This window comes from Corvus cornix, chromosome Z (assembly GCF_000738735.6).
Source record: "Corvus cornix cornix isolate S_Up_H32 chromosome Z, ASM73873v5, whole genome shotgun sequence".
NCBI lineage: Eukaryota > Metazoa > Chordata > Aves > Passeriformes > Corvidae > Corvus > Corvus cornix.
Window position 1 is genome coordinate 67,821,602 of NC_046357.1, and position 18,648 is coordinate 67,840,249.

Here is an 18,648-nt window from a genome sequence, read left to right on the forward strand (position 1 = left end):
CCAGCAAGAGTGAGCAATGGACCATCAAACGCTGGAACTGGGCACAGCTTGCATAACTCAGGTTGTCCTTATACTTCTCTATGTCACAATTCCCAGGAGCGTTCACATGATCATTATTCAGTTCAGGATTATTTCAGGTTCACCTCTTCCAGACCTTCTTTGGTGGCCTTGGCACCTCTTACAGTGCACAGGTCTGTGATGCATTCCTTACAACAGCGACTAAAGGTTAACATTGAACTGAGAAATACATTATGTAAAACATATTTACTTTTCAGGCTTTCATCAAAAAATCTCCTTAATTATCAGCTAGCAAAAGCATTTCAGTGCTCTGAATATTTAGGGAAACTGCACTTCTTCCTAAAACATTTTTACTTCACTTTACACTCTCTTCATAATGTACATAGCAAAAAAGCAATTAAACTCAAAATGTACAAAGCATGCACATCCTAAGTGACTTTATAATTTCAGGTGTTGAATCAAGGCACAGAAGACACATCATTAGCACTTGGGTCACTCAGGGACTTTCTGCATGTATATATATGTGTAGGGTACAGTCATATACACTCTAGGTATATATACCTCAACAGCTGTCAAAACCTCTCTGTGTTTCAATAAGACAAGAAGTTAAAATTTGTTAATAATTAAGGAATTCAGCTAAGCCTCAATCAACTTTCTATTTAATTTAACAGGTGTATCTCTCCTAATTTTTCTGGCATCCAGACTATGTACATCTATGTTACAAAATTGAGGCTGTGGTAGAAAACTGAGAATACATCTGTAAGAGGAGCTATAATCACAAGAACCTTCTGTACTAAAAATATCTAATAAACTAAAGAGCTTCACAGGCACTGATGTGCACAACTTACAAAAGGATTTCCCAGTTTCCAGAGTGATAGAAAATTAGGCACAGACCACCAAAAAAAAAAGTATAAAGGCATTATTACAATTCTGTATGAGAATGAAATAGCAAATTACATTGAAAAGACTACAAATGAGCATTAATGCACATGTATTTTTTCTGAAATTACTGGGTTTTATCATTACTGAAGTTAAATTCAAGTGAAACCAAATGAGCTACTAAGATATCAAGGAGCACTTTTATCAGAGCTTTGTGTTTTTACTTCCAGGCATAGTTGGTGTAGTCAAGTCACCAACCTCTTTTTATTTTTCCAGTCCTGAGTGAGGGATCTGTGACATGGTCATATGAAGCAGGGAGTCCAAAGGACTTCTCTGACCCCTGTTCAGAAAACAGACTGCCATGACACAATGAGACCAGAGCACTGAAGGAAATAGAGGGTGCTATTCTGACATTAGTTCCTAAAAAAAGCCCCCACTTTAGTGACTGATTAATTCCTTGACTATTTTTGACATAGCTTAGCGATTTTAATTTCCAAAAGCAAAAAAAAAAAAAAAGGTGTTCCTAAAGCCTGGGAAGGCTTCACTATATTTTGTCCATGAGGCAGTCATTCCCACCTCTCTTAAAAAGGCAAGTTCTTTAGAACAATTAATATTTTTGTTAATGTACAGTGCATAAAAGAATATGAGCTTGAACTTAGAGTTCAGAGGAAATTACATGAAACTTGAAATGGAAGTGACTCGAGAGACTGTCAGTTGTAAGTGCTATTTTTAGACATTACACTTAACAATAAGATGAAATAAGAATCAGGAGAGTCTGTGGTCAAGATGCCAAAGTAAAAACAAGAGGAGTGTATGGATTGACATTATTATTTGAAATGTAAAAGACAAAAACTATTCTTAGCAATCTGCAGGTATTCTGACTAAAATAAAGTTAAAGTAGAGTTGATTGTTTTTGCTGAAATTCATATTTGGAAAAGAAATAAGGTGGTGATTCAGCTGAAAGACAATAGATATGAATAAAATCTGAATGCAAAAGACCAGCTTCAACAAAAGTTAGCCATATAAGACAAGATATCAGATTGTGCTGTTGGGCTCACCATTGCTGGAACACTCAGAGCCTTATCAGAAGACAGTCTCTTGGGGCTCTGTCAAAACACTGCCAGTTTAAATGCACTTCAACAATGCCTGTCTGTTTTAAACATGCCAGAATGAAAGAGGAGGGCAAGCAAATATCAGAAGTATGTCCCACTAGGCTGGAGATGCAGAACCCATAAAGAACTTCAATACCAGTTAATTTAGACCTGCTGCATTTTTCTCTCTGTCCTGCTGAATTCCTCCACTGGTCTGCCACTCTCTTTGTCATTTTTTTCCACAAGCTCTTTGTCCCTCCTCACTTACTGGGTTGGCAAAAATCATCATGTACATTGGTAATAAATATTCTAATTTACACAGACTTCTCCAGTTTCAAGTACAGTTATATTTATTGTATTTGGGGTGGTATGTAGAGTATGACCTACAATGTGGTTTATGAAGTCTGGGAAACAGTTTTTTTTTTAAAAATACAGCCAAAACCAATCTGATTTGAGCTATATTAACTCAGGTGTCAAACTGATACATTCATTTGAATTTATCTCCTTTCAGGTAACACAATTGAAAAATTGTCATAATGAAAGTTAATTTTAGCAATAACACGGATGATTTGACAGTAATGTTAAATATGGTGAAGGAAGTGAATAATTTCATTACCCAGAACTTTTAGTTAGAGTGGCATGAAACCAGCAGCACATCAACAATGCTAATAAGATTCTAGAAGACTAATTGGATCTTGGGTATTTATAAAATCATCTTCATGATAAGAGGGATGTTTGCATGAAAGAATTTACTCATCTGCAGCTCAAATACTATTCAAAAAAAGAATGGACATCTGGGATGGCAGAAAACTAGAGCAATAAAACAGTTGATATAAAAATTAGTGGCATATTACAAGATTTAGCAGTAACAGCAATGAGGATGTTTGCAGCCAGGAGAGCGGGAGTGCTTGTGTAACAGGCCCAGTAGTGTCATTTGCTGATAGCTGATTTGAAAGAGGGATAAGAGTAACTCCTCCAGAGTACAAAAGTTGCATTGCCGTCTGTGTATGGGCAGTGGTTTACAAATAAGGCACATAAGGTACTCCAAACCCTGGAGGTGGTTCCAGGCCACACTGGGGTCCTACTTGCCCACACAGGGTCTCTCCTTGAGGACAACAGTGGGGTGGATCTCAAGACCTGGTCACAGCTCTCCCTCCACATCTGACACAACTCCTCTGCCCAGGAAGAGAGATTCCAGGGTCATTTTCTTTCTCCTGGGATGCAAATCATACAAGTACAGAGAAAGGAGTGCACTCCTTTCTGTGATCTCTCTGTCAGTCTGGACATTTCCTTCACACATGATAAAAAGATGTAAGGACTGAAAGGATTAAGCTTGAGAGGTGAATGCCCTAAGGCAGAAAGCTAAATTTACCCTCACTAAAACTCCAAGGGCAACCATTGTATAGCACAATGCAAGTGTTAATCCTTCATCGAAGCTGAGAAAGGAGAGAGAGTTAATGTTTAACTGGAGTCACTAGTGCACAACATCTCAGCTGCATATTTCTATTTAATTGTTTTTAGTTTAAAGTTGAAGAGTGAAGTAATACTCTATTCCTAGCTTAAGAGCTGAAAATAATTTTATGTTTTCTTGCTCCATTGCTTGTTGGGTCTTTTTCCAAATCACAGAGGCCTGCATTGACAAAGTTTCCAGTTCTGTTGTACAAGAAGCAAAGGAGGATGCAAAGTTCAGATCCCCACAGTGTTGGTACTCATCTATAGCATCACAAGGGGGCTCCACAATCTGAGTGACTTTGCTTCTAGTCAAAACACCAGACAGCTGGTTTTAGCTGTCCAAACTATTGGATCAAACATCCAATCTTTTTGAAAAGATCAATCTGACAGCTCAAATCTAGTAGTAACTGCTGAGAATAGACTGTAATATGTTGAAATGGTCAGAATATTAAATCCTGGTTTCATCAAATAATGTAATTCCCTGTCCTGGATCCTATGAAGTCTAGTCTCTTCAGTTCTTCTACCACAAAGATGGTTGCTGCTCAGGAACCAACCATTTCACTGCATTATTTGTGTTTTGCCTTTGCAAAATCTTCTCATCAAAGACTCCTGTAGAGTATACAGCCTTCTTGAAAATGACCTAATCTGAAACCCACCTGGATACATAAAGGCCCACACGAAAGGTAAGGCACTTTGACCAGGCTCCTCTCCAGCTCAGGGCCCTCACTGGTTCTTTAACTTGCAGCATGTCTCTCCTCATTGCTTTGGATGAGTATTGAGAGAGGAATCACCTTTCTTCCATCAAACTTAGGATGTCACAGTAGTAGATGCTTTTGTTGTTGTTTTTTAGAAATAGTTCTTGTCAAGGTCGAAGATATGATCACAGTATTAAAAAAAGAAGTATGCTTTTGTTTTTTCAAATGAAAGATACTTTCAGACTTAACATTTGACACGTATTTTTGTAATATTCCTCTATAACACTAAACTTTGATTACAGAAGTTCTTACGTGAGCTGGAAATCCCTAATGCCAGTAAGTTAATTCATTTACTCAAGCCAGTATAAAATGGTTTTCTTATCATTTCTTGCTCTAAAAAACCCAAATCCCTACTAGTAAAATATCATCCCAACACTATTACAGAATCATCTCACTTCATGCATACGCACCTACTCCAGAAGCATGTGCAGCCTCATGAGCAAAACCTTCATAACTCAACAGCTGTCTTGCAGAACCTTTTTAGCAAAACCAGATGTTTCACAAACAGAGCAAATACCAAAGAGGATTTCTTTCTTGTTAGTTTGCTTACGAAATTTTCATTTGATGTAACACTGTCCTGCTGGCAAGCTCATTGCTGCCTGACATGTTTTATGATGACCGGTCAATGAGATTTTGCCAGTTTTTCCTACCTTTTTTCTGCTCTAACACACTCAATGCTATGTGTCTGCTGAGCACCTTTCTTCAACATTTACTAGCTAATTCCTCTGTTTTCAGCTCATGTATAATTTCCAAAAAGTCTACTGATAAAATTTCCAAAGGCATTTTTAAGCTGTTTGCTGCAGATATTTATTCATGTGAATAAATCATATGCTGGTGAAATAATTCCAGTAATTACTAACACAGGGATTACACACAGAGAAGAAATTTGAACTCTAACATCCTTGGGGAAGGAAGGTACTGGGAGAGGTGTGTACAGGTAACTTACCTGTCAAATAGTTCTCCACCAGTGACCAGTTCCAGAACAAGACTGATTTCTGTAGGAGTCTCAAATATCTCCTTCAGTTTTATCTGGTAAAAGATAACAGAAAGTATTTCTTTTGCTTATTTGTCTTCTTGCTAAGCACATCTGAAGGTCAACAGTAGAAAATAGACCACAGCTGGGAGAGTTACCTTGTTCTCTCCCACTTTTTTTTGCTAGCTTTTTTTCTTTTTTTGTACTCTTTTGATTATTCTCATACCTCAGTAACCTCTATGAAATGCAGGATTTTAAGAAGCCATCTGCCAATCTCTCAGAGAAACTGAAAAGTAAGTCCTTTCCTACCCTCCCAGGACTGAAAACACCAACTTCTACTTTCATTTGCAGAACTTCTTTCATGTGGTTTCTCACTCGACTCTGTAAGAACATCAGCATTTTATCTTAAAATGGAAGTATAACTCAACAGATGTTCATTAAAGAGCTGCTAGCATGCCCACAAAGAGAACCCAAAGCTTTAATCCAGGGCTGTACAGGTGAACCACAACAGTCTTCTCTCATAAACAAAAAGTACATTAAAAAACAAGGAAACAAATGTGGAGTGAAGGAACATGGCTAAACTTACAATGTTGGGATGCGAAAGGCGAAGAAGAACTCCAATTTCGGTGCGGACAATTTTCTTGTCTACCTGGTTAAAAATGGGGAAGGAAAAATGGAACAAATTATTTCCATGATCACCATAGAAACTTGTAGATGAATCACAGGATGCTATGTATGAATAGCACTTTTAGACCTCCCAGGAGAATAAGTTGATGTGAGAATCACAAGTCAAACATACTGTAAAGAGAATTTTTCCATTAACGTAAGACATACTATAACAGAGAAATGTCCACATCCAGCAAAATGATTACAAATATACATGTAAGTCACATAAGGTGTAGATTACAGGAAAGATATCTGAAAACAGTGGGAAAATTTACTCAAGTTCTGGCCTTGTCTATTTCTACTTATGTTTGTTGAGCTTATGCTAGGATAGCTTCCTTTAGACACACTGATCAGCAGCTGTGCTGGAAAAAGGTTTCTGCATGTAGGATGTGCTCATCAAAGTAGTGTAACATACTGCTTAGAACAAAAAAGTGATGCAAGGGCCAAATACCCCCAGCCACCGTGTAAGGTTTAACCTCAACTGGCTTCAATTATCTCTAACAGTATGATCTATTAATTGAAATTATGGGTTAAACCTCTGAGAAGATTACCCCTTCTCTTTTCAAACTGCAGTCTTTAACAATTCAGGGACAACTTATGTTCTTGGGGGACATCAGTCATTTCTCACAAGAAAGGCAGAGCTAGGGAATATTTAATTCACGAAAGAAAGCTGCAGGTCTCCTGGAACTAGAACGCTTAAGCAAGCAAGAATGGAAAATGTTTGTAAGCAAATTATGAATGCTTTTAAGTTGCTAAGGCAATTAATACACTTATGAGGAAACTACCTGGTTTGCAAATATTCTCCGAAATCCTAGAGGAGTCCTACACTGATGGCTCAGGGGGTTATGAAATGAATGAGAGTCAGCAAGTCACTGTGTGGTTCAAAATTGATGACATACATGATGTCAAGCAGAACATTTTGAGAGAGACTTGTGCTGCTTTTTTTTAGTGGAGGCTTTTCATCAAAGGCAAGTCTTGGTTTTTGTTTTTTATATCATATGGGAAATGAATGGCAGTCATTATATATAAACCTTTAAAAGGGACATAAAATTACCTTCAAATTCTTAGTGAAGAAGACACATGGGTTTTTTTTTATCACCTGAAAAAAGAGAGCTACTTCTCAGAAATTTTTTTTCCAGCATCAACAAAATCCAAGTATCCATTACATTCAGAACTACTGGATAGGCAGAATTTGATTCTCCCCTTGTGTCAGCCAGGGATGATTCCAGCTTAGTAATGCCACAGTGCTCTGACAGTGGTGTAAATGAGTAGAGAACTAGAGCCCTCGGGGCATTCTTAAAACTTATTGACATTCAATCTCTTCTAGTGACTGCCAGGAAGCAAAATGAAGTAAGAAAAACCAGCTTTGGAAAAAATCAGTGCATGTAAGAAGGAGGAGGAATCAAATATCAAAAAGGAATTAAATATTCCATTACCTGAGCATATAATTGAGGGTGAAGAATACAGCAAATAACAAAATCTTCATGGATAAACACTTGCTCTGGGCTCAAATCCAGGGCCCTTTAAGCTTGTGACCATTGCATGCTTTATAAACTTTATTGCTTTCTACTCCAAATGCGACTAATAAATGCTTTTTCCTGCTACATAAACACTGAGCAGCAGGTTTGAAAAATAGACTCCTGTGAACTTTTCCTAAAATGCTGCAAGCACCAGCCTGTGGTCTTGCTCGGTTTTGACATCTCCTTGGCATCACTTTGGGTTACTTTAGTGAGTGCAAACATGCAGCAAAGGCCTCCAAAGGTCACTGTTGGGCAGCAAAGGGCTTTTGATGATTCACACAGTAATAGACGTTGTGACTGTTTTGACACGCTTTGCATCTCAGGAAAATTAATGTGCAATTGTGCATGGACAGTGATATCCCCAGGAGAGCAGTTTAGACTGAAAAACTTACCTTACCCAAGAGCACTGCTACAGACTGAACAACCCACAGTTTTCTTCCTGAAGTTTTGAAAATGTTTGGGCACCAAGCACACCGGGAAGCAAGCATGGAAAAGACTGCCCAAAATCTAAAGATGCCCCCTTTTGGCACTGAGTAGTTACAAGTGAGAAAATACAGAGACCTCCTCTATCTTGCAGGTAGCAACAAACTAAGTCAAAACATGGACTAAGACTCAGTTTCAGGTTCTTGGTTCCACTGACATTTAGTCTGCAACTGTAGGTGAGGTCCTCTGTGATCAAGTTTGTGACCTGACACAAAACAGTAGGCTTTCACACTTCCTCATATGGTGGTATGACTAAAAGGTACCTCAAAATTCAAGATGATAAGATGCAGTGGCAAATATGCTGCAGAGAAACACTTAGGAGTTTTATATATTTATATGTAATGGCTATTGGGACAGATTTTACAACAGAAATGGGCACGTATAGGTGACATGAATCATTCCAGAGTAAAAAAAGGACCACAATTAGTAATAACATTTTATTACAGACAGCCTATTTTGTCACTTTTATTTTCTTACCCTCTCCTACACTAAGTACAGAAAAAGTTATATCAACACTTACCCTGTTTCAGCTAATTTGAAAAAAGATGTGCCTACTTATGTCAGGGCCAAACCTGGCTTATTTTTAGTTTGGGCAGGAGTATCAACAATTCAACTACTTATATTGAATTTTTCTATCATCATCCTATCAAATAATTTCCTGACAGAAATTATTTGCTGGGATGAGAGTCAGGCATCTCACTCTAGAGTGTATGTTGCTATAGTAACAATTTTTAAAACTCGGGTAATTTAATCAAAATATGCCATTACCACAATGTTTGGGCAAATTAAGTATGTTGGGCTGGATCAAACACAGCGGTCTGATTCTTGTGTATGTAATAACTGATCAAAATGAGGTTGCAAAACTCTTTGTTTTGTCTCCTCCTCTTTGGATGAAATTTAAATATGCAGTACAATGCTTGAGAAGTATCTGAGCTTTCCTTAAATTAGCATTACTCACAGGAACATCAGTGAGACCTTTGTGAGTATATTACAGTCAAGAATAGTGGGATTAGCAGAACTGGTCTGTTTGTGAAGTGAAAAAACAATCAAATGTTAACTTTCAGAAGTTTCACACTCCACTAGTTTAGCAATTATCCTTCTATCCTTTTTTCTTTGCTTTTAATCTATGCTAAATGGACTAGAGTATGCTTTTGCTCAAATATTTAATCAGTATAATTTGATTTCTACTTAAATGATTACGTTACTCTGTGAAAAAAACACTACTTCTGTGCCAGGTCCTGTAAATGACTGGTTGGATGTTTTTAACACTGGTGCAAATTTACTGAGCTGTATTTTCTGTATTTGCAAACTTTAAATTGCAAGCAATCAAGAGGCATTTGCTGTGATAGGCTGTGATAGCAGAGCAGCAACCTGCTGTGGAACACCCATGTCAATCAGAGAAATCATTTGCCAGGTAATCCCAAAATAGTTATTTATCAGCCCTCTGCTGATGACCCTTGGCTTGAAGATTTCACTGTCATAGGCCAAAAACCCAAAGTTGTTAGATGCCCTGTGATTATTAAAACCCACAACACCTACATGTTTCCGCAGCTTACCTGTGAAGGCACATGGAATGCTGAAAGGCAGCAAATCTGCAAGAACTTCTTGTAGGTGCTACACAGCCACTGCCTTGTGCTGTGGCTTCCCGTGCTCCTCAGTAAACTCTAGCAAGCAAACCAGGAGCTGTGACTGTAGCACAGATAAGCACCTGCATGCTGGCTTTAATCTAACTAGATAAAGTACCTGCAGCAGCAAAGATACAACAGCCTGAACTCAGGAGCGAGAGGCAATCTAAGAGTGCTGCTCCCTTAATTTATAATAAAGCATTTACGTAAAAAGGGTGATCATTCCTGGATTACTCCTAGTATTTTGTCTCTCCATTTATTTCACTTCAGTAGAATTAGGTATTTATCTCTTTTATAGATTTGTGTCTGCAATTACTATGCCTTTGAAATTTGATACTGGTCATGCAGGAAAGGAGAACTAGATTTATAATCAGTGTATTTCTTATTTATAAATTTCACATTAACAGGGAAAGGACTGAAAAATTAAATGAAAGCTGATATTCTTCCATGTTTCCATGCCCCAAGATGGTGAGGTGGAGTAATGCTAAAAACCACTGAGATGTTAAAGTGGTTTCTATCTGAACGAAATGAAACAAGATAAAATGAACCACCACTTACACAGATTAATCCAGCTGCCTCTTTGCAATATGGTACCACCCTGAAAACAGGTGGCCAACAGATGTTCTCTGTACCCTCAAACTTAGTAGAAAGCAAGAGGAAGAGCACATTCCTCATCCTGCAAGTTCAGTCTCTGCTGTTCTCCTTCCCCTAGGCACTGTGGATACAAGGGGCACATTTGCAGGTTGGGTGACAACATTCTGCCCAGGCAATGCGTGTGAAGAAACCCATGCAAAACATCTCTCAAGGAGCTTCACAGCACTGCCCACCTCAGGGAGTCTGTTCACACCAGCTCTGCACAGCTCCTTAATTAATACCCCACTTTTTGACTCACATGAACACCTCTAATACTAGCAATGAATTCTTTATTGAACCAGCAGGTCAGGCTCTGACTATGTGCCTCTGTGCACTTACAGGGATCACGGTGCAAGTCATTATTAGCTTGACACCACACTATTAAAAGTGCTTCCAAGAAACAAAATTTTATTTGCTCATACAGTAACTGCTCTGAAGCCTAAACCTTTCTGTATTTTATGGCATCAATTGCTAATTAGCTTTTATAACTTTGCCATTATTTTTTCTTCTCACAGTTAAGCTGAAATATTAAAACCTGTACAGACATAGGCTACACACAAGCAGAACTGCCAGTTCCCTGGTGGTTTGAAGGTCTGCTCCCAACTGTCACAACTGAACACAAGACTGCTGGGTTACCTAGGCTCTCTTGAGAGATTCAAGAAAAAAAGAAATAGGCTTGAATTGAAAGCCTGAATTTAAATAAATCTTCACAAGAAGAAGATTCAAAGAACATATTTCCTATGCAGTTTAAGGTCTTGCTTTTCAATTTCAGAATGTCCTGAATGACAGGAATTCCAGTTTCTGCCCAGTTCACACAGAGAGTATCTTCTCACAAAGTCTTTCAGTCAAGACTTCAAGGATAAAACACTTTAAAGAAGACTTCTGAATGTGTTTTTGTATATCTTTAAAAAGATGGATAGTATTAAAATAACCTGATCTTGTCTATGTATCAACACAAGAAACAGATGTCAATCTTCAGCATAAGTTATAAAGAATCATGGAAGGTACAGAAAGTGGTATGAAAGAAAAATCATAGGACAAATGAAAATAGAGATTTACATGAAACTTAGTCCACTTCTCTAAGTTACTCTGGTGTAATTCTCTAATCAGCATTGCAGTGGATAGTAGGTAAAAGCAGAATTTTAAAAAGCTGATCCCTCTGAATGAAGGGATACATCATTGTTCCAACTAGAACATTTATTTAACAGCTGCTTCAGATGATTTGATTCATTGAATGACCTTTTTTTGAATGAAAATAAGAGTTTCTCAAGTAAAGAATTCCTCCTATGTTTTGTTGGCTGTTCTTAGTGGGGCATTGCTTGACCTTCTCAGCATGATCTGTAGCTCTCTCTTTTAAGGGATCGACCTTTGAATTCCTAATGGAGTAATATTATCTTAAAAACAGAACTGTTTGAAACAGCCTTTTTGTATTTTAAGCTGGGCAGACTGTTCTGGCTCTGTCTTCACTCAAGCTTAACATGGGCTCCCTGAAGAGCACAATAAACAGCTCAATAAAGCACAACAGCAACAGCACAATCCTGTAGTATCTTCCCTAAACTCAGCCTGGAGTTTTCACTGTGTAGGTGTGCTGGTTTGGCTGGAATAGAGTTTATTTTCTTCACAGTGGCTAGCATAGGGTTGTGCTTGGATTGGTGCTGGAAACAGTGCGGATAATTCAGGAATGTTTTTGTTATTGCTGAGCAGGGCTTGCACTGAGCCAAGGCCTTTTCTGCTTCTCTTCCCAACACACAAGTTAGCAGGATGGGGGTGCACAAGGAACTGGGAGGGGAGAGAGCCAGGGCAGGTGACTCCAGAAGACCAAAAGGATACTCTAGACCATGAGGCATTATGCTCAGGGCATAAAGCTTTAGGAGAAAAAGGAAAGCGGGGAGGAGGGGGATAATTCAGAGTCTTCCTCAGTAACTGTTCTGTGTGGTGGAGCCTTGTTTTCCTCAGGATGGCTGAAATCCTGTCTGCCCATGGAACACAGTGGATGAACTCCTTACTTTGCTTTGCTTGTGTGCACAGCTTTTGCTTTCCCTACTAAACTGTCAGTATCTCAACCCATGAATCTTCTCTCTTTTCCTCTTCTGATTTTCTCCCCATCCTGCTGGGGATGAGAGAGTGATAAGCTCTGTGGGGCTTAGTGGGGTTAAACAACAACAGTGGATTACTGAGGATTTTTATTTTTTACCCTCCATAAGTAATTTTGTATTATTATTGAAAAAAAATACTATTAATTACTACAGCAACTATTTTCTGCACACATGTCCATGCTTCCAATTCACAGCTGTAGTCCTTCAAGTGATGCATAGTCCTCAGACTGAACACACCTGCATGAGAATACTGCCAGTTACATCAATGTGCCTGCATTTGTCCTGTCAGGTGACTAAAAGTCTGGTAGCACACACAAAGCTGTTGGCTGCAAATACTTGGGTTTGTAGAAGCTGAAAGAGACTGATCTATCTGCATGGGATAAGACTGTCAGTCTGTTAAGAGTAAATTGTTCCATCAAAGAAGCAGCACTTCTGTTTCTGAAGAAAAGCACAGTACATTTGCAGGCAAACCATCAGATGGATACAGATAATTCCTGTGACTGTATAAACTTCAGCAGAGTAAATCACACTCTGACATATCAGATTTACAGGCCCTGCATATTTAAATAAATGGTTTCAGTAGTAAAGGCGACCAGATGCAGGTAACATTCCCCACTGGCGCAAAATCCTCTGTGAGTAGGTTCTGTTACTCACCTATATTAACTTGGTGGCATCACCACAGGGTGAAGGGATGGGTTCAGAGCCACTTACAGCTTGCACAACACTGGTCATTTGCAACAACACATTTTATGTGAGAGTAAAAAACAAGTTATATATTAATTAGAATAGGCGTCATTATAGGCTATGGTCTACTATATGACTAATTTGGTTGTTATTTCTTTCCCTGTCTCATTAATACACAGATTTCTGCAAATATGTTAGATAATTTTTGAGCAGTTTATGCAAACAAATTTAAGCCTATTAGGTATTCATGAATTGCTCACTTCAGCTATTCACTATTTATAGTGTGTTACTGCCATTGTTACTGTTCCCAAAGCTGGGTGGAGGAGGACACATTTAAGATGCAAGAACAATGTGTAAATCAAAGGTAAGCACTTCTTTTGTTTTTGTCAAAATAGATGTATTTATGGTTCTATTTATAAATTTGTACTTCCCATCTTCTTGTGTGTTCTTGCTTTTCACCTATAAAACTACAAATCCAAAAATTTTCTCTCCTCCCAGAGAAAACTTATCAATCCAGCTTTTATCCTGGGTGATATAACTAGTATTAAACATCATGGTTTCACATTCACACCATCCCTCTGAATAAACAAATTGCCACATAACAATTAGAAATTGAGAGCTATTAGAGGATAGGACATTTCCTGTCATGCTGTACAATATTTTATCTTAAAATCACTCAGAATTCTCAGGGGTGCTGAGCTGCATGATAAAGATCTGGAATACATTATACCTGCTTATATCATTAGCCAAGTGCCATGCTTGCTGCAATTTAAGAAATTTCATACGAACAATAAGCTGGTGGGCCCATCCTGCTCTCAGTCCAACTCGTATTTATAGAACCATGAGTTTACTGTTACCCAAAGAAGGTTTCATGCATCAGGACTACTATTAATATTATAATCTCTATCACAGATATCAAATAAGTCCATGTGATCAATGAAGCAATTTCATCTAGGCTAGAATTAATTTTACTCATAGTTACCTGTATGGGGCTGCATGCTCTACCATTCCATTTGACAAGCAGTTACACAGATGACAAGTGAAGAAGGCTTGGTTGTGGCTCTGATGATCAAATGAGTTTGTTTTGTTCAAAATATTTCAGGTGGGATAAAAGCATGACAATGTCAGTGGCAACTTAAGTCATGCAGATTCCCTCTTCTGAACCATCCTGAATCTCTCAACCTACTGCTCAAATGACCCCTGTACTGGGAGACTTGTAATGTCTGGATCCCAGTGAATTCTTCTGGTAGGTCAGCCCCAAATTCAGAGTCCTGAAGCAATTTCTGTGTTGCTTGATGGTATCCAGAACCTGTAATTCTACACATGCAGGACTCATACACATTGACCCCAAAACTGCTTCAGATTTACAGGTTATATACTTTATAATCTGAATAACACAAAAAAACCTGTGGGTGCTCAAATGAAAACAGGGAAGGAATCCCTTGAAGAAGACTTTCAGGGACTGAAAATGAGAAGTTTTTTATATAATTGGAAGATGATACAGAGAAGCATGTAGAGATGGTGAGATGGTTAAGAAAGGTAGGCAGATGTGAAAGCAAGGCTTTGTAACTAATTTAGAGAGCTTGCTTCATAGATTAGAAACTGTGAGCTCAGACTTTCTTGTTAGCACTATGTGTCAACAAATAACACCATAATATACAGGACTGCTTTTGCTCCTACATCTCTCCAATCCCAGTGGAGGATGTCTCAGCTACATGAATGGGAGCACATTACCTTGCCTCCTCTGCCAGGAACTGTGACTTGTGCTGGGAAAAAAAGCACATATGACTGAGCAGGCTGAGAGTAGAAGGAATACACAGCGACTTCCCTCCCTAAGAGGTCACCTCAATCCATGAATTCTGTGCACAAAGAACCACAGTGTGCCTTTCATATTTGATCCTGTGTTCCCCGATGGTTCATAAAATTTAGGAGTAAATGGAGGAGATGCTGAAAGGGGGCAGTTGTAAGCTATGTGTTCCAGAACCAGAACAGGTGAATATTTGAATTTCAGGAAACTTTATGTCTCCCTTTATGGCCAGTGAAATCACATGCAGATTTGGCAAATCACACAATACCTGACCTGAAACCCCTCTCTGGTGCCTACTGTGTGATTCAGGTGCAATTTTGGTATTTAAAAAAGTAAAAAAACCAAAGCCAAAACTATAACCATAACCTCTGAAGACCCCATAGGTGTGGAGATGAGAAGACAGATTTTACCTGTGAAGTAAAGAAGGCAGGGGGTAGTTGTTTATGTGCTGTGAACTGTGGTACCAAGTGCCTGGATACAAATACTTTACAGCTCTAGCTCCTGTGGTCCTCATCCATAAAACATGGCAATGCTAATGTGAGTTCTCACTGTGGTATTGCAGCTGTAACACAGTAATGGCCCAAAAAGAATAACTGAAATTAGTTATAATGGTGAAATGAATAATTTTCCTGGACTTCTGATTAACGGATTTATGGTTTCTTATTTGTGGGAATTAGGGCTTTCATCTTGAAGAATTACGACTTTTCCCAAAAATGCTTGAAAGCCATAGCATGGAGTTCTTTTGATTTGTGTTTTCTTACATTTTTACATCAAATCCTCTGTTCTTTTGACTTTGCAGTTTCTTTTATTTTTACATTCAAGTCCTGTATCTACTGTGTTTACTACTCAATCCAGAAACCTACAATTTTTATAATGCTATTTCTTCTTGTAGCACTATTCTTTTATCACTTTACAAAGAGATGAAAACTATATGAGTGCTATGTATTTTGCAGACAAAATATAAATTTCTACAGGTTGATATTTGTGAGAGTGCTGCTTAGAAGCCCTCACAAGTTAGCACTTTGTGTAATGGTTGCAATTCAAACAAAAATTTGAAATCAGAATTGTCTCCAACAAAATGTAAAAGAAAATTACTTGGATATCACAGGACTGAGGTATAAAATAAACCATCCTGTTTATGCTATTTCTTGTTATTTATGGAAATGCTTCCAGCTCGTTTCAGCTGCATCTACTGAAGACATGTCCAGGTGGAGTTTGAAACATCTGCTTTTAAAAATATGCAAAGTGTAATGGAATAGCTTGTTGGAAACAAACAGTAGTATTTGAAGACTGCTTAAAATGAAGGGGGAAGAATAACAATGGAAGTGGGATTTTTTTTTTTTACTTTTGTATGAAAACAAGATATTAGTTATTTTTTATCTATTCAGATTTTGGGTTTAGGTGAGGTATTGTTGGTTGGGGGGGGGTTTGGGTCTTTTGGGGTTGTTTTGTTTGGGGCTTTTTCATTAAGAAAACCCTTCTTTAGTGACTTGATCAGAGAGCAAGTTTGGTTTGACAAAAACTGGTCATAAGCCTCACTCACACACACCGATGCTACAGCTGTCAACTGTCACAACATTCAGCTTAGACTTTTGTATTGAGCCTTAATTCTAGTCTTGAGAGATCCTCTGCTCAGGTGATGTATCTCAAGGAAATCAGACAGAGGTGCTGTCTTCCTGATTTCTCAAAGAAGCTTTTGTAACAGAGCCCTCAGATTGTGCTGCTTACACAGCTGCTGTGTTAATTTCCACCTTTGCTTTTCCATTCCTCCCTACATGGGGTTGGTCTTTCTCTTAAAAGACAGAAATAAATGAAGACCATCTCAGCCAAAGAGCATATATTTTATCTGGAAATAAGCCAGTTTGTCAAGTAAGACCGTGCTGATTACAGAGTCCTTGGTAAAATAAATCCTCCTTTCTACAGACTTCAGTTAGATTTGCCTCTCTGAGGGGCTACAGAGAACTCAGCTTCAGAATAATAAGCACAGGATGACACATTTTAAGTTATAAAATGTTTGTGATTTATTCCAACACCTGAACTTCCAGCACTGGAGAAAGCACTGCCATTTCTTATCTTTTGCCCTCTTCATATTTTAGTGCATACAGACAGCTTTCCTTTAATTCATTACTCTATAGCTTAGAATCTCTCTCCCTGCTAAAGAATAACTGCCACATCTGTGATGATAACATCACACCATTCACACCGGAAAACAAAAACTTTCTAAAATGCAGAGGAGGAACAGTTTCAGAGATCCCCAGCACAAGCTTCACAGACTCTCCATTTATGCAGAAACTTGGCCTCCTCTGCTCCGTCAAGGCACGTCTCCAAATTTCTTTAACAGGCTGTAAATAATGAAAGGTTTCCAAAGAGGAGGGGTATCATTTCAGGATAGGCTAATATTTACCTCTGCACCACTGTTCAGAAATCCCTTTGTACGGTTGCATCTTGGCTTTAGGTATTAAATACAGCCTCACAGAGGAAGAGGTTCTGGTCCTATTCCCTGTCTTGCCCCTCCACATTTATGTGCACCCCAGGCACACAGAGCTCCTCCAGGCTTGCTTCAAGCCATGGAGAAGACAAATTGCAGCAAGAGGAAAGGAGCAAAATGTGCATGGATAGGTTGGTGGAATAATATCTGTGGCTGAGATAATTTCACAAGAGTCCCTGTCAAGCAGCTCAAAACTAAATGTGCGTCATTTGTTTGGGTTTGGGGGTATTTTACTGAATCTATCGCCTAAAGGAATTTATCACTCAGAACTACTTGTTCAACAGTGCAATGTATACAGTAGGTTGAGCTTCCCTGAATGGCATAACAATGAGTTGAGCTTTATATTTTTCTCTTTTTATTAGTTGATCTTTGTATTTCTGAAAAGTAAGCTGTAAAGACCAAAAATGAGTGTTTCTGAGTACCTATAAATTAGGTAAGGAAGAAGGAAATATAATACATACTGCCAAATGTTAAAATCTTAACCAAAGGTCTGACTTACTCAAGAATAACACAGCAATTCAATCTAAATGGTGATGGTTAAAAAAAATTATTCTGTATTAAGTGATTTTTACATAATGCCGGCACCTCACAATGATATCATACAACACAATTTAAATCAGATTTTAAATAACTTTATGCACATAGGGCAGGCTTTTACAATTGTAGAAAGGGATTATTTTTTCTTTCCTTTCCTAAAAGTTGTCCTGACACAACAAATTATTTTTTTTGTTTCTTTGCAAGGACTAAAACAACTCATAAATTTTTTTTTCAGTAAAATTTCCACTTTCACTGATGGGTGTCTGATTTCACGGCTTCTAGAGCAAAAATCTACTGGTAACTTAGTGCAGAAAAAATGTTTTGGTTCTCTCCTATTTTGTAGAGAATTTATGTAAAATTAACTTCTTTGTTCTTCTTTAGACATTTTGCATTCGATGGACTTGTACTCAAAAGCAATTTCTTTTGGACTGTAGTGAATCAGACAGTGGAAGCCAGACTCCCCTCACATAAGAGGGAAAGCTGAAAATAAGCAGTGGAAAACTCGAAGTTTTACTGCCTTATTTCTTTATTCAGAATAATTTTGTCTGAACTTTTTTTTTATCTCTCAGTAAAAACATAACAGTGTGAACTGCATATGTATGAGAGGATGATGTGGATGAAGAAAAATGAGAAAGCCAGGAAAAATAATAGGTAGTTCTGCAGGTGGAGTGGTAATTAAGTGCTAGTTAAGAAATTACTCTTTCCCTTTAATTACCAAGCAGTGGCCTGTGTGGTGTGCATATGTGTGTGTGTGGATGTGGATGAATAACTCAATGTGTGAGCTAGTTAACAAAAATAGTCCTTTTTAATGATGTACAGCGATGTGCAGTTGACTGTTTTCATGTAGGCTTACATGTACACAATTCTTTCCCTATTTTGAAAAATTTGAAAAAAAAATCAGAACATAACACACTAATACAATGTGGGGGAAAAAAATAACC

The 18,648-nt window shown here is 38.1% G+C and overlaps 1 protein-coding gene across 1 annotated transcript in view; it reads right to left on the reverse strand.

The window, feature by feature from the left end:
• The window catches only part of CAMK4 (calcium/calmodulin dependent protein kinase IV), a 139,224-nt gene that overhangs the window by 55,791 nt on the left and 64,785 nt on the right, over positions 1-18,648 (reverse strand). Inside the window, 2 exon segments of the mRNA XM_010405731.4 lie at positions 5,142-5,224; positions 5,755-5,817. Coding sequence (XP_010404033.1) covers positions 5,142-5,224; positions 5,755-5,817 — 146 coding nt within the window.